The 17,020-nt window shown below is 46.1% G+C and overlaps 1 protein-coding gene across 5 annotated transcripts in view; it reads right to left on the bottom strand.

Annotated features, from left to right (window-relative positions):
• pde1a (phosphodiesterase 1A, calmodulin-dependent) overlaps nucleotides 1–17,020 on the bottom strand; it is a 462,032-nt gene that overhangs the window by 79,017 nt on the left and 365,995 nt on the right. For all 5 annotated transcript variants that reach the window (XM_059647187.1, XM_059647188.1, XM_059647189.1 and 2 more), the window contains 3 exons: nucleotides 7,464–7,646; nucleotides 2,553–2,619; nucleotides 2,348–2,464 (listed from right to left, as the gene is read on the bottom strand). In XM_059647187.1, the coding sequence (XP_059503170.1) occupies nucleotides 2,348–2,464; nucleotides 2,553–2,619; nucleotides 7,464–7,646 (367 nt within the window). The remainder of the gene's footprint in view (nucleotides 1–2,347; nucleotides 2,465–2,552; nucleotides 2,620–7,463; nucleotides 7,647–17,020) is intronic.

The following is a 17,020-nucleotide window of genomic DNA, read 5'->3' as shown; positions in this document are numbered from 1 at the left end:
AACTTCTATAAGGTCACCCATCAATCTCCAAAGCTCCAGGGAAGTTAGCCCCAGCCTGTCAGCCTCTCCCTATTGCTAAAATCCTCCAATTCTGGAAACATTCTTGTAAATCTTTTCTGAACGTTTTCAAATTTCACAAACTGCTGCCTATATCAGAGAGACCAGAAGTGAATGCAGTATTCCAAAAGTAGTCTAGCCAATGTCCTGGACAGCACAACATGACATCCCAATTCCTATACTCAATGCATTGACCTATAAAACCAATTGTATCAAATACCTTCTTCACCACCCTCTCCACATGTGACTCCACCTTCAAGGAACAATGAGCTTCCATTCTAATGCCTCTTTGTTTGGCAACACTCCCAAAGTCCCGATCATTTTCTGTATAAGTCCTGCCTTGATTTGTCCAACCAAAATGCAACACCTCACATTTATCTAAATTAAACTCCATCTGCCACTCCTAGGCCCATCTGATCAAAGTCCAATTGCACTCTGAATAAGTGAAAATGGGAACTGCAGATGCTGGAGAATCCAAGATAATAAAGTGTGAAGCTGGATGAACACAGCAGGCCCAGCAGCATCTCAGGAGCACAAAAGCTGACGTTTCGGGCCTAGACCCTTCATCAGGGGCCTAGGCCCGAAACGTCAGCTTTTGTGCTCCTGAGATGCTGCTTGGCCTGCTGTGTTCATCCAGCTTCACACTTTGCTATCTTGCACTCTGAATAACCTTCATCACTATCTACTATGCCACAAATTTTAGTGTCATTTGCAAACTTACCAACCATTACTCCTTTGTTCACACCACTGTTTGGAGCCTTAACTATTCAAATTGATAGACTATCTCCATCGAGTAGATATGGGGTTTAGTTAGGTCAGTTGGCTTGAAAACTGCCTTGTGAAGCAGAGTGACATGAACAGCGTGGGCCCAATTCCTCCATCAGCTGAGTTTACCATGAAGGACACTCCTTCTGAACCCCTGCCCTTGCCTGAAGTGTGGCAACCCTCAGGTTAAACTATCACCAGTTGTCTGTTTCTAATGAAAAAGCAGCCCTATGATCCAGTAGGACTGTGATGGCTTACTTTATTCAGTTATTAGGCAATTCACTTCCAACTGCTTCTGATAGCAGGAATGCATTCAGGAAATATTCTGATGCAGCTCCACATAATTTCCTGTTACCTCCCCCACTCTTCACTTCCACTTTAGGGCGGCACGGATGCTCAGTGGTTAGCACTGCACCCTCACAGTGCCAGGGACCTGGGTTCAATTCCAGCCTTGGGCGACTGTCTGTGTGGAGTTTGCACATTCTCCCCGTGTCTGCGTGGGTCTCCTTCGGGTGCTCCAGTTTCCTCCCACAGTCCAAAGATGTGCAGGCTAGGTGGATTGGCCATGCTAAATTGCCTGTAGTGTTCAGGGATGTGTGGGTTATAGGCGGATGGGTCTGGGTGGGATGCTTCAAGGGGCAGTGTGGACTTGCTGGGCCCAAGGGCCTGTTTCCACGCGGTAGGGAATCTAATCCAATCTAAGGCTGGGGAGGGAAAATTCAACCCAGTATATTCAAGACGTGGTAGTCTTAACACTTATGCTACTCCCAGCTGTGATTATGATGTGATCTAAGTTCATCAACACTCAATAAAGCTTTATCTTTGTAGTAACAGCTGAAACCTCACTCAGGTCAAAGTGTTAGCAGTGGAGAATTTGATGCACATGTGATTTGAGAGTGGACAGCCTTAGTTTCAGACATCTGGTCATGAATTTGGGAGTGGATGGCCATGAAACAGAACAGCACAATATTCTTCCATTGGCTCAATATTTTCTATGCGTTGTCTTCACATTTCTTATGCCTTCCTTGGTCTGCAGTTTCACTCACTAAAATTTACAGACTGTAATGACTGTCAGCATTGATGTATTCAGTTCCACGTTGATTAATTTGATTAATTTCCACCTACATTTTAAACAAGAATGGACTGCACAACTTGGAGAGGAGGAATGCATAGAAAATATCATTACCTTCACATTTTAGCCTATGATACGCAATGTCCATGCTTAAGTTACCATTTAGTGATAGGGATCTAATCTTTCAGTGAGAGGAGATGTCAGACAATTCTGAATCATCTTGCAAACTGCAATTGTAATTGAATAGATTGCAAAATGAATAGGCTATTCTCAAAAGATATTGTTATTCACTTGACATTCTAATTGAATACATTACAAAAAAGTTATTTATTTGATGGGCAGTCACATATATATGCATTAAGATGTACTATATTCAATTAACATTTTCAGGCCATGACTTGGAAAACTAATTGCTTTGTTTCAATTATACATTAAACCTTAAAGTTTCCTGACCCTGAAGCGATTGATAAGATCATATCGGGTGAACAACTCATGCACCATGAACTTCAGAGCATGGTCTCCACTGGCTTCATTGAGGGCGAATACATTAAATGACCATTTATCGACATTCTGCAGAAAGAAAAGAAACATCAAATTTAGACATAATGTTCAACTAATCTCATTTTGTCAGAATTTTTCAAACTGTTGCATTACACACCTTTAAAGCAGATATCACTGCTGCTGGATAAGTCAGTCCAGTCATGTTTGATGTTCTTCGGTACATCCTTGGAATCAAAATAATAAGTATATATTTGACAACAGATTTCAGCAGCATGATTCTGAAATAAAGCTCACATTTTTCTATACTTTTCTATTTACTCTGCCACCCCAAAGACAACAAAAAGCTCTTTTTTGTGATGTAATTTGTTTTATAATCATGCGTGACTGGGCTACTATTTATTGCCCTTCCCTAGTTGACCTTGAGAAAGTGGTAGTGAGCTGTCTTCTTATACTGCTATGGCCCATGTGGCATATGTAGATCCACAATGCCTTTCGGATGTTGACCCAGTAACAGTGGGTATATGGTGATATATTTACAAGTCAACATGGTGAGTGGCTTAGATGGGAACTTGCAGGTGGTGGGGTTCTCATCTATCTGCTGCATTTGTCCTTTGCTAGGGGTCATGGGTTTGGAAGGTTTTGGCTAAGGTGCCTTAATGAATTTCTGTGGAGCATCTTGTAGATCATACAATGCTGCTACTGACCATCGGCAGTGAAGAGAATGAATGTTTATGGATGTGGTGTCAATCATGTGGGCTGCTGAGATTTGGAAGCTGCTGTTGAAGCAGTTTACAATTATTTTGAAAAGAAAAGCTGATAAGGAAGTTGACCACACTGCGGTTAGGATTTGCTTTTACCTCATTCAGATCTGGTGAATGTGATTTAGGCTTTTAAAATTTGACTCTTTGCAGCAGTTATTTTAAAATGCTTGAAAGAATATTCATGGAAGACTTAGGCCCTGATGAATTCTGCTGGTGATCAGAACTTGTATCAATTCCACAGTGTCAGACACAGGTTATTTCATTTCTAATGCGATAAACCAGATAATCTAAATAAAGTTTATTTTTTTCAGTCTGTCTCGAGACTTGAATAAACATTTACTCCATTACCAGTATTTAGAGTTAAGGTAAATGTTTCCAAGATTTTTCTGTGCATCAGTGCTTCGCCTACATGACATCTAGTTTGTTCTAAATAAGGAAAAATAACGTTGAAATGTAAATATTTGAATAAATAGAAAAGACTGAAAATACACAGTAAGCCATTCAACATCTACAAAGAGGGGAGACAAATCAATGTTTTGATAACATCAATTTAAATTTATGTCATGCCACTCAAAAAATGAATCATGCCAACACAATTCAGGTATCATTTACAGACATTTTTTTCATCTTTATTGAAAATCCTTCAATCCTTCCTGTAATTAAGGTAAATCATTGTAGCCGAATACAACCAGGCTACATACACTGGCACTGTCTAGGACTGATCTTCCAATCTATGCCCAACCCTGCAGGTTTTACTCCTTGTCAGCAGCTTCTGGTCATACTTTTATGCTTAATGTTATATTAGAAGTCAAATGTTCCTGTGATTTGAAAAAACTGAAAAATATAGGCTGGAAATTTTGATTCAGACAATCAGAGATCAACATTGTTGGTTCCATCTTAAATATACAATGAGAGATAAAGTCTCTACAGTTCTACTGGATCATAGGGAGTGCCCTTATGAGACAGAGATGATTGGTGACGGTTTAACTTGAGGGTCACCACGCCTTGGGCAAGGTGAGTGGTTGAGAATAGCCCTTTGTGGTAACCTCTGCCAGTGTAGGAACTGAATCCACAGTATTGGCGTCACTCTGCATTGGAAACCAGCCATCCAGCCAACTGAGCGAACTGACCTCAGAGGGATACCAGTTAAACAATTAGAACAGAAAGGTGCAGGATAAAATTGTTTCCATTGATATAAGAATGTTAAAGTAGTAAAATGCCTGAGATAAGAAAAGAAGAAAAGGACAAATAGGAGAAAGATAAGCAGAATTGAAGGTGTTGGAATTCTCGAGGGCTTATTCAAGATAGTGACTCCATTTCACATCTATTTGCTATTTGCACACATAGTGAAGCTGCAATGTGCCTAAATAGACCTTTAGCAAAACAACTATACCAAAGGCTGGAGGCTTCATACCTGTTAGGTTTTGTCCGGTTAATAAAAAGTTTCAATTACCAATGAAAGCTCGAATGAAAGTATGCAGACATTTTTGCGATGTCAATGGATCTCAGCTAACCTGCCTTCTGTTGTTTGGCAAAATGGGCATAATGACTAAATTTCCAATGAAAGGGGAAGTCTGGTACACCTGCATTGTAAGGCTTGGCTTTTGGGCCAGGCCTCCATTGTTTATTCAAGTGGTTGTATATAAGGGAAATATCGCTTGATTGGCAGCTTCTTCTTAAATTTATTATGTGAATGGCGTAATGTTTATATACACAAGATAAAGAGGTAGCACATACTTGTAGTTTCTGCTATTGACACTTTAAAGGTACAGTTGATTTAAACTTTTATAAGGTTTTGGTAAAAGCATCATTAAAGAAAGTTATAAAGGCTCTTTTTTAAGCTTATCTACATAATCTATTGTCACTATAGAATTAATTTGTTCTGTTACGACTACCTGCTGTTTGAATGGGCAAGGAAGTATAAGTTGAAATGGAGGATGTGAGGGGCCATTGGGGATGGGTCGGTTAGTATGGGGTGATATAGGGGCCTGTTAAAGACCTTCTGAAGGTATCTTTCAATAGATTCCCTCATCCAGACTATGGTGGTTGACACAATTGAAGGTGGGCTCACCTAATGGTACCATGAAGCTACTATTGATTTACAATATAATCCATCTGCTTCATACTTTCTTTCAGGAAGGAAATCTGCCATCCTTAACCTGCTCTGGCTGACATGCAACTCCTAATCCATAGCAATGTAGCTGACTCTTAATTGGAATGGTCAAGAAAGCCATGAGAGATGGACAACAAATGCTGGCCTTGCCATGAATACCCACATTTGATGAAAGACTAAAACAGTCTATGCATCCAGGACTGCACATGAATAATTACAAGTGAGTAATCTAATAGACGGTGGTGTTTGGAATAATATTTTGTTATGTGATAACAGTCAACAGTGCACAAAACATGCTGCGTGAGATGACACATAAATGCTGTTTAACTAGGAATTCTACAAGCTTTTACCTCCTCAGCAGGCAACTGTGCTTAACCAACAATAGCAAATTGCATTGATATGGCACCTTTAACATAATAAACCATCCCCAATGTGCTCCACAGCTCTGTTATACGTCAACGTACGACACCAACTCACATACTGAGGGAGGACAAATGTCAACATTTTGGTCAAGACTCAAGCTTTAGGAAGCAACTTAAAGGGTCAAAGGTAGAGAGTTGTAGAGTTTTAGAATGATAGAACATAAGAAGTAGAAACAGGAATCGGAAACTCATCTCCGAAAGCCTGCTCCAACATTCTATAAGATCTGCCCAGGCCACAACTTCTCTTTCATATCAGCTCCTCACAAGCCTCAACTCCTCCATATTGCAAAAACCTATCTACCTCCTAGTCTGCATAACTTCTGCGGTAGAGAATTCCAAAGATTCACTACCCTGTGGGGCTAGATTTATGTAGGATATCTAGTTAGTATGGACCAGTTGGACCGAAGGGTCTGTTTCTGTGCTGAGAGATAGTAAGAACTGCCGATGCTGAAGTCAGAGATAACACAGTGTGGAGCTGGAGGAACACAGCAGGCCAGGCAGCATCAGAGGAGCAGGAAATCTGACATTTCGGGTTGGGACACTTCTTCAGAAATTCAGAAGAAGGCTCCTGACCTAAAACGTCAACTTTCCTGCTCCTCTGATGCTGCCTGGCCTGCTGCATTCATCCAGCTCCACACTGTGTTATCTCTGTTTCTGTGCTGTACAACTTTGTGAGTGTATGGTCCTGAAAGAAGAAATTCTTCTGCATGTCAGTTGAAAATGAATATGCTCCTATTCTGTAACTCTGTCCTCTCATTCGAGATTCTCCCAAGAGTGGTCAGAAATGGTCAGAAGTCAGGGGTTAAAAAGGACATTAAATTCAGTACCAGGTAGTTGTCTCTCTGAGGGAGAGATGGACTCAATGTCTTGAAAACAGCACTGTCTTAATGGTCAGTCGTTGCAATATTTAATTGGAGGAAATTTCTGCTGATCAAACACTGGACGTCAGAAAAACAATCTAATAATTTCGAGGTGGTGGATGGATCGAGAGAAGTGGTGGTGGAGTGAGGTTTGGTGCTGTCATTGTCGCTGTAAAAACTAATGTTGTGGTTTTGGATTATGTTTCCTGGGCAACAAGCAGACAAGAAGCAGGAAGGGCCGAGGGTAGGTCCTTTGGAGACACTAGAAGTCACCATATGAATAACAAGACATCAAAGGCCGAAATTCTGATCTGAGTAGGATAAAAAGTCGGCACAATATTGTGGGCTGAGGGCCTGTACTGTGCTGTACTGTTCTATGTTCTATGGTCTATGTTCCAAAGGTGATTGTCTGCCTATGATTTGATGGATAAGAATGAAAGGAGGCAAGAATGGTTACATGCAGCTGGTGGAGCAACATTGGAAGAGGATGGTGTGGCCAGAAGTGTCAAAGACTGCGGTCAGGCCGAAAATTCAGGAGGCTTTGAATAGCTTACTTTTCTCACAGTCACAGAGAGCAAAACAGAGATAGCGCTCTAAAAATGCAGACCCAGTTCTCTAGCTGCTGCTCTGTGGCATTATGGAAAAAGCTCTTTACAATCCTGTTGATAATGCTAATGGATATATTTGGCACACATAATTAATGGGGTAGTTATTCAGACAGAATTGATTTTTCTTATGACCTCAAACCTGCACTTTTTAATAGATGAAAAGCACCGAGCATTTTAGAGTAAATGAAAATTATTCAAAAATAATTTTCAAAACAACAACATTAAATTTTACCTTTCAGTTTTCGCAAATTACAAATATTAATCAAAAGGAATATCACAACACTGCAAATGTACTTTCATCTACCTCTCAACAAAAATGCCGGCTTGAACAGCATGAACAATGCTGCGAAATCTGGGCTTTTCTGCTGGCCTTTTCCTCATCACCCCCATCTTCCTAGTGAAAGTGGATGCCAACCAGTCTCGAACCTCCGATGGAACGGAATCTGATTGGATATCGCTGAGTTCGTCCTCAGTGTCCAAGAGCCGTCTGATGAGAAAAAAAGGATAAAGCTTCAACCCAAAGTTACTCCCTCCTGAAGAAATATTAATCCAAAGTTTTCTGAAGAAGGGTTCCAACCCAAAACGCCAAGCTTTCCTGCTCCTCTGATGCTGCTTGGCCTGCTATGTTCATCCAGCTTCACACCGTGTTATCTCATTAATCCAAAGTAGATGCCTTTGGACTTTATCCCTCTGCATAGCTTATCATAATTTTAATAAGTTGTGAACAAGCTCTGAATTCATCATTTTATGAAAAATGAACCCCAGTCCATTTCTTGCTCAGTATGCTTCACAACTATTCAGTTCAATATTTTATCATTATTTCAGTGCGCTCATCACAAATTGGTGATTCATTTTTCTCAATTACTACCAGTGGGCACAAATACATCAAAGATCCAACATCGCCGAATTGCATTTCTTACTTTTCTTATTTCCTTGTCTCCAATGTTAATATCATGAAAAACCTTGGAGGATTTTAAGTTTGACACCCTTGTCATATTTATCCTGTTTTTAAGCCACTTTAATGGAGGGCACTTCCTTGATCACTGCTAATAATCTTCAATATTGGAATCTGCTAAAAGATACCATAAAAGCTAAGGACAGAATTTAATGGGGCCTCAAGAGTAGATTGGTAAGTGGTAACTGCTGGAGAATTGGAATGGAATCTCTCAGTGGAGAACAAGGTGTAGCTCTCTGCCTGCCTCCATTGGTATTTTGCAGCAGCAGTGGTCCGAAGGGGGCATCCATCATGTGTAAAGACCGCTTACTTAAACTTGGTGATAGCTTGTTTTGAGAAGATTTGTAGCTCAGGTTGAGTTTTTGGATGTGAGTTTGCTCGCTGAGCTGGAAGGTTAGTTTTCAGATGTTTCGTCACCATTCTAGGTAACATCATCAGTGAGCCTCCGGTGAAGCGCTGGTGTTATGTCCCGCTTTCTATTTATCTGTTTAGGTTTCCTTGGGTTGGTGATGTCATTTCCTGCATTGGTGATGTCATTTCCTGTTCTTTTTCTCAGAGGATGGCAGATGGGCTCCAAATCAATGTGTTTGTTGATGGAGTTCCGGTTGGAATGCCATGCTTCTATAAGAATTCTCATGCGTGTCTCTGTTTGGCTTGTCCTAGGATGGATGCGTTGTCCCAATCAAAGTGGTGTCCTTCCTCATCTGTATGTAAGGATACTAGTGATAGTGGGTCATGTCGTTTTGTGGCTAGTTGATGTTCATGTATCCTGGTGGCTAGCTTTCTGCTAGTTTGTCCAATGTAGTGTTTGTCACAGTTCTTGCAAGGTATTTTGTAGATGACGTTCGTTTTGCTTGTTGTCTGTATAGGGCCTTTTAAGTTCATTAGCTGCAGTTTTAGTGTGTTGATGGGTTTGTGAGTTACCCTGATGCCAAGAGGTCCGAGTAGTCTGGCAGTCATTTCGGAAATGTCTTTGATGTAGGGGAGAGTGGTGATAGTTTCTGGGCCCGTTTTGTCTGTTTGTTTGGGTTTGTTGCTGAGGAATCGGCAGACTGTGTTCATTGGGTACCCTCAGATGAGGAAGGACACCACTTTGATCGGGACAACACATCATCCTAGGACAAGCCAAACAGAGATACGCACGAGAATTCCTAGAAGCATGGCATTCCAACCGGAACTCCATCAACAAACACATTGATTTGGAGCCAATCTACCATCCTCTGAGAAAAAGAACAGGAAGTGACATCACCAACACAGGAAATGATATCACCAACCTAAGGAAACCTAAACAGATAAATAGAAAGCGGGACTTAACAGCAGCCCTTCACCGGAGGCTCACTGTTGATGTTACTTAGAATGGTGATGGATTGTCTGGGAACGAACCTTCTAGCTCAGTGAATCAGCTGACATCTGGGACAAAATAAAGACCCACTCCTTTGTGGACCGAGAAGAGGAGAGCGCGACTGTGTTGGAGGTGAGAGGAGGACGTCGGGTTGGCTGTGCATCCTTGCAACCAGTGGATCTTAATGCTGGCTTCGGCCTAACGCTGGTTCAGGGGAGCAGCCAACCTGCAACGATGGCTGCGGCAAGTGCTCGTGCCCCAGGTCAGGGGGTCCAGAACACCACTCGCGTTACCATGAAGAAGGTGGATGAAGGTGCACCTGTGGACCGCACCTTCTTCGTGAAGAGGGTCCTGTTGGACTGTTGTGGGTTCGCTGCTGTGGACATTTACTGCCTGCAGGATTTCCCCGGAGGAGGTTTTTACGATGTGACCTTCAGGAACGCCAAGCTTTGCGAGCGCTTCCTGGAGGTTTTCAAGGAGAAAGGAGGTGAGGGCCCCCTCTCTGTACTGACCGCTGTCCCGCTGTTTGTGATGCCAGCACAGAGGAACCGTATGGTGACTGTGCACATGTACAACCCGCATGTGCCAGCAGTTGATGTCCTGACCTTCCTTGGAAGGTATGTGAAGGTGGAAGGGGACCTAACTGACATCGTGGACCCCTTCGGGATCTGGAACAGTAAGAGGCAGGTCAAGGTGTTGCTGAGGACGGGCGCGGACGCGAACATTGTACACCTACTGTCCAGCTTCGCGATCGGCGGGAGCAAGGGCTACCTGACCTAGGCAGGGCAACCTAGAGTCTGCCATGCCTGTGGTAGGTCAGGTCACCTGGCGGCCGACTGCAAAGCCACCATCTGCAGGAACTGCAGGGAGGAGGGACACCTTGAAAAGGATTGCCTACAAGAAAAAAGCTGCAACCTTTGCGGGGAAGCGGGCCACATCTACAGGGCATGCCCGCGGCAGGGGACAACCTACGCCCAGGTCGCCGGCAGGGGCAATGCGGGGCAAGCCCCCCCCAGAGGAGAGGAAGGCACCAGGGCCCTGCAAGGACCCCCCTAATGTGCAGGAGGGCCAGGTCGTGCAGGAGGGACCAGCCCCGCAGGATGGACCCGAGGCCAGCAAAGTGCCCCTGCAGGCTCCGCTCCCCCCCGACAACCCGGAGTCGATGGAGGAGGCGACAGGTGACCCGGGGAGTGGATGATGGTATGGAAGACGAGGAGGAAGGCGTGCCGGAGGGCCCCAGCTCCGCAACCATCAGGTGGGAAGAGGCAGCTGCAGGGGGGCTATAAGAGCTCCTCTGACGAGGGGGATTCGGAGGAGGCCCGCCCAAAGCAGAAGCTGAAGACTTCCACTGAGAAGGAAAGCAGCACCCCGCTTCCAGGGGACGGGAGGTGTCCTGAGGTTCCCTCCAACACCCAGCCACATGCCGCTGGGGCCCTGGCTGGAACCTGCAGGCGGGAAGCAGGAAACAACGTGCCCCCAACCTGACCCAGAGCCGGACTCTCCTGCCTCCGTACCCCCGACAGGGGGATGCCACCCTTAAGGCAGCATGGACAGTTTCCTGAGCCTGGAGAGTGTCCAGCAGTAAGCCCGGGCAATGGGCATGAAGGGACAGATGGTGGGGCTGGACCTTGGCCTCGGGGAGCGTACTGCGGTCACTGCCCACAATGGGGGTACGAGTTGCAAACGTTAATGTGCGCAGCTTCAAGTCCACCGCAAGATGTGTGTCCACGTTGGCCTACCTGACCACCTTCAAGGCAGACCGCCTGTTTCTGCAGGAGTGCAGGATACCGCACCTCAGCAGGTACGGGGAATGGTCCGGCGCCTGGACCTGTGGGCCTTCGATCTGGTCGGGGGGTAACGACTTCGCTCCTCGGGCCTGGCTATTCTGCTGTGGGGGCGCGACTTCACCATCTCTCAAGTTCAGGAGGTAGTGGGGGGGGGGGGGGGGGCACCTCCTAGTGGCTGATGTCACCTACAGGAACGGTCCCCTGAGGCTGATCAACATGTGTGCCCCAGCGGTACGGAGTGAGCAGTTGGCCGTCCTGCAGCGGCTTCCACTCCTGCTGGCTACGTCCAGGCCGGTCATCTTAGGCGGAGACTTCAACTGTGTCATCGATGCAGATGGAAGATCCGGCGTGGGGACAGCGGGTGGGGGGAGTCAACTGGACATCACGTCCAGATTCCTGATGGGCATGGTGAAGAACGCCAAGCTGCTCGACGTCTTCAGCACCCCTGCAGACGGAGCGCAGCGGAGATACACCTGGTCGCGGCCAGACGGGTCTATCCGCTCAAGAATAGACTTCCTGTTTGTGTCATGGGCGTTCTCGGTCAGGTCCACCGGCGTCGAGCCGGTGTTCTTCTCTGACCACTGCCTCCTGCTGGCCGACTGTTACTTACAGGACGACCAGCCGGCCGGCAAGGGGATGTGGAAGCTCAAAACGACTCTGTTGACCCCAGAGAACGTCGAGGAGCTTAAGAGGGAGTACGCCGGTTGGAGAACCGTGAAACCCCTCTTTGAGTCTCTAGGCGACTGGTGGGAGACAGTGAAGGAGAACATCAAGAGGTTCTTTGTCCTCAAGGGTATTCGGAAGGTGAGAGAGAGGCGGGGAAAGCTGTCGCAACTCCAGAAAAGGGTGCAGAACCTGCTCCTTCTGCAGTCGATGAGGGTCGATGTCATGGAAGACCTCCGTGAGGTGAGGGGCCAGCAAGCCTTGCTCTTTGCCGGGGAGGCCTCCAGGATAAGCTTCCGGTTCAGGGTCCACTCCGTGGAGCAGGACGAGACGTGCTCACGTTTCTTCTTTCAGAAGGTGCACAAAGAGAGCTCTGTGCTTAGCCGGCTGAAGGACGAGGATGGCTCGGTGATGTCGTCTCGGCCCGACATTTTGAGGATCAGCAGATCCTTCTATGCCGGACTGTACGACGCGAAGCCCACAGCCAGCACGACCCCCGAGTCATTCCTGTCGTCTATCACGGAGGTCTTAGACGACGGCACGAGGGAGTGGCTGGACCGGCCGATATCCCTGGACGAGCTGACCAGAGCCCTCAAGTCCTTTGAGAGGAATAAGACTCCCGAGAGCAATGGCTTACCGGTCGAGCTGTATTCCGCTCTGTGGGACCTGGTCGGCCAGGACCTGCTGGAGGTGTACGATAGTGCGCTTCGGGCAGGGGAAATGTGCAAGTCCGTGAGGAAGGGCATCATCACCCTCATTGACAAGAGGAAGGGGAAGAGGGAAAAAATTAAGAATTGGCGTCCCATTTCACTATTGAACGTGGACTACAAAATCCTGGCCAAGGTCATAGCCAACCGGGTCAGGTCTGTCCTGGAGTGGGTGATTCACCCTGACCAAAACTGTGCTGTGCCAGGCAGGATGATCGCTGAGAGCCTCGCGCTCATCAGGGATACGATTGCCTACGTGCAGGACAGGCGGGTGGACACCTGCCTCGTCAGCCTGGACCAGGAGAAGGCCTTCAACAGGGTCTCTCATGCTTACGTCCTCTCCAAATTGGGGTTCAGGGATGGCATCCGCAATTGGATCCGGCTGCTCTACACCAACATCGTTAGCGCAGTCTCAATCAATGGGTGGGAATCGGACAGTTTTCCCACCAGATGTGGAGTCAGGCAGGGCTACCCGCTCTCTTCTGCCTTGTTTGTGTGCTGTGCGGAGCCCTTTGCTGCATCCATCAGGAAGGACGTGAACCTGAAGGGCGTGACTATCCCAGGCAGTGGAGGCCTTCAGGTCAAGACCTCCCTGTACATGGACGATGTCGCTGTTTTCTGCACCGATCGTCGGTCGGTGAGTAGGCTGTTGGACATCTGCGGCCAGTTTGAACTGGCCTCGGGTGCTAAAGTCAATAGGGGTAAGAGCGAGGTCATGTTCTTTGGGAACTGGGACGACCGCTCCTTCATCCCCTTCACCGTCAGGACAGACTACCTGAAGGTGCTGGGTGTTTGGTTCGGTGGAGCTGGGGCGTGCACTAAGACTTGGGAGGAGCATATCACCAAACTGAAGCAGAAGCTGGGCAGGTGGATGCTCTGGTCCCTCTCCATCACGGGTAAGAACCTGGTTGTCAGGTGCGAGGGGCTTTCAGTACTGTTGTATGTGGCGCAGGCCTGGCCTATTCCATGGACCTGCGCCACTGCGGTCACCTGGGCCATCTTCCACTTCATTTGGGGGTCGAGGATGGACTGGGTCCACAGGGGCACCATGTACAAAGACCTGGAAAATGGGGGAAAGGATGTACCGAACGCCACCCTTGCCCTGATGGCTACCTTTTGCCTGCGGCTGCATCAAGCTGTGTGTAGATCCAAGTGTCACTACTTACTGAGGTTCTACCTGTCCCCGGTGTTGCGAAGGATGGGCCTGGCCTTGTTGCCACGGAACGCTCCGAGTAGTTGGACCGTCCCATACCACCTGTCCTTCGTGGAGAAATTCTTGAAAGGAAACACCTTTGACCACAAGGCCATCAGGCAGTGGTCAGCACGTCGTATCCTCGAGACCCTTCGGGGAAAAGGAGAGGGTGGATCCCGTCATGTGGTTCCCCACGCAGGCTGCCAAAGTCGTTTGGCAGAATGCCTCATCGCTAGAACTTTCAAACAAGCACAAGGACATTGCTTGGCTGGTGGTGAGAGGGGCTCTGCCAGTGAGATCCTTTGTGCACGCCCGGAATTTCTGCACGCTGCCCTCGAGGCGGCTGCAGGGGGGACGAGACTGTCTATCACCTCCTTCTGGAGTGTGCCTATGCACAGGAGGTCTGGAGGGGGATGTAGTGGTATTTGTCAAGGTTCATCCTGAGTAGCTCCGAGACACGGGACTCCGTGCTCTACGGGCTGTTTCCTGGGACGCACACCGAGACCAACATCAACTGCACCCGGAGGACCATCAATGTGGTGAAAGATGCTCTTTGGTCTGCCCGCAACTTGCTGGTCTGCCAGCTGAAAGAACTGTCCCCGACCGGAGTGTTGCAGACTGGCGCGCTCCAAGTTCCAGGACTACGTGCTGAGGGACGCGCTAAAGCTTGGGGCAGCCGCTGCCAAGGCGCGGTGGGGAAAGACCACCGTATGAAACTCCTCATCCAGAATAGAAAAAAGGGCCCTATCTGGTAACTGGGCCCAGCTGGCGCCTTCCCCAACTGGTCAGGGGGCCAACGGGGACTATGCGGGGTGACGACTGCCGGGGTATTTTCTTTGCTTTTTTTTTCCTTTATTTTTTTTTCCTTTAGTTGGTGTACGTACCCCCTAGGTAACCCGGAGCGGCTTGCATGACTGGGTAGGTGTATAAGTATGTTTTCTTTTGTACATTCTATGAATTAAGTACATTTCTTCAAATTAAAAAAAAGGTGACGAAACATCTGAAAACTAACCTTCCAGCTCGGCGAGCAAACTCACATCCATAAACTTGGTGATTTCCATGTGGTCATAAGGGAGGCCTCATTTGATCAGGCACCCTCTGGGCCATAAACCCTGGTGGCAAGGGCAGCCTACATGGAAAAAGCCTCCAATGCCCTCACTAGACCCTGTCCACCAGATGCTGCGACCTAGCTCTGCAATCTGCTTTCCACTGACCTTGGTCTGAAGGTAGTGTCTGAATTGTATGAGGTTAGGGCTCACTGTGTGAAACGCTGATGAGATGCTATGTTTTATATATGACCGCTGAAAGCAATGCATTTAACATGATCATGCCCCTTCTTGCAGCCTCAGGGCAAGGTGAAGCTGCAACAAAATGCTTTCTTTCAATAAAATAGAAACAATGTTTTCCTTACCTCAGTAGCATCCTCAGTAAATATCCTTTGGAATTATAACGAGGCTAAGAATATTATAGACAGGAAGTGAACAGAAGAAAAATATGAAAACTTCTCTATCGTCACCAGAAAGCTTTGAGCAAGTTACAGGCCACAGTCAAACTGAAGCATAGCTGAACTGGTCAGATATTGTGCTGCATTCAGATTCACAGTGAAGCCAACAGTTCAGTGCGCTATTCAATGGATGTCCGTTTAGCCAGTGTCCTAGCCAGGCACAAGATCAATAAAAAAAAAGTTATGTACAAGCAACTGGTATGCCACTCAGGTCAACATCAATCTGGAAAAAAAAAACCATTATCAAATGGGCTAAAATTAACAAGTGTACTCAGTGACGTGGGGAAAGTATTGATGCTTTTATCAAAGATCTGTATGGATTTAGGAACATACAAACAGGAAACAAGAGAAGGTCATTCAGCCCTTCAATCCTGCTCTGCTATTCAATAGGATCATTGCTGATCTGATTTTAACCTGAACTCTACAATACTGTATATCCCAATAATCTTTCATCCCCTTGGAAATCAAGAATCTATCTATCTCTGCCTTAAAAATATTTAAAGATTCTAGATCCACTGAGTTTTGAGGAAGGGAATTTCAAAGACTGACCACACTGTGGAAAAAAAAATGTTTCAAATGGGCAACCTCTTATTTTTAAATATGACCCTTAGTTTCTAGATTCTCCCAGAAGAGGAAATGTCTTTGCAACATCCACCCCACTAAATCCTATCATATTTTCAATTAAGTTACATCTTCTCAACACCAGAAGAAGGCCTAGCCTGTCTAGCCTTTCCTTATAAGGTAATACATTCAATTCAGGTCTTTGTTTCGTAAACTTTCTCTGAGCTACTTCCTTACTTTTGCATTCAATTCCTCTCACAACAATGGCTTTCCTGGTTATTTGCTATGCCTTCAATACTAACCGTCTATGATTCATGCCCTAGGATACCTAGATCTCTCTAAATCTCAGAGCTCTGCAACTTCTCACCATCTGGATGCAATGCTTCCTTTTGATTCTTTCTGCCAAAATGGACAATTTTACATTCCCTCACACCATACTCCATCTGCCAAATCTTTGCCCAGTCACTTAACCAATGTACTTCACTTTTTAGGCTCCACATGTTCTCTTCACAAATCACTTTCCTACCTATCTTTGTACCATTAACACATTTGGGTGTTTAGAAGCATCTGGTTGAGTACGTGATGGGATTAGTGTCCTTTGGTGTTTTTGGTTGGCATAGACAGAGTGGGCCAAATGGCCCGTTTCTATGCTGTAAGACTCTTTGATCTTAAATCCCTTCATCCACATCATTTATATAAATTGTAAAGAGTTTGACGCCCCAGCACCGATTCCTGCGACACACCACTAGTGGCATCTGCCAACCTGGAAAAGGCCCACTTATTTCTACTCTTTGCTTCGTATTAGCCACCTAATCTTCTATCGAGGCCATATATTAACTCCCAGACCATGAGTTTTTATTCAGCAGTAAGCTTTGATGTGGCACCTTTTCAAATGCACTCTGGAAATCTAAACACCCACTGGTTCCTCTTTATCTACAGCACAAGTTATTTCTTCAGAGAACTCCAATAAATTGGTTAAATATAACTTCCCTTTGATATAACTATGTTGGCTCTGCCTGATTACCTTGAACTTATCCAAGTGTTCTATAAAAATGTCTTTAGTAATAGCTTCTAACATTTTCCCTATAGCCTATATTAAGCTGACCTTTAGTTTACTGTTTGCTGCCTTACTCCCTTTTTGAATAAAGGT

This window comes from Stegostoma tigrinum, chromosome 7 (genome assembly GCF_030684315.1).
Source record: "Stegostoma tigrinum isolate sSteTig4 chromosome 7, sSteTig4.hap1, whole genome shotgun sequence".
NCBI classification, from domain to species: Eukaryota; Metazoa; Chordata; class Chondrichthyes; order Orectolobiformes; family Stegostomatidae; genus Stegostoma; species Stegostoma tigrinum.
The sequence above is the reverse complement of the archived record's forward strand: the minus strand, read 5'-3'. Positions and strand labels throughout refer to the sequence as shown.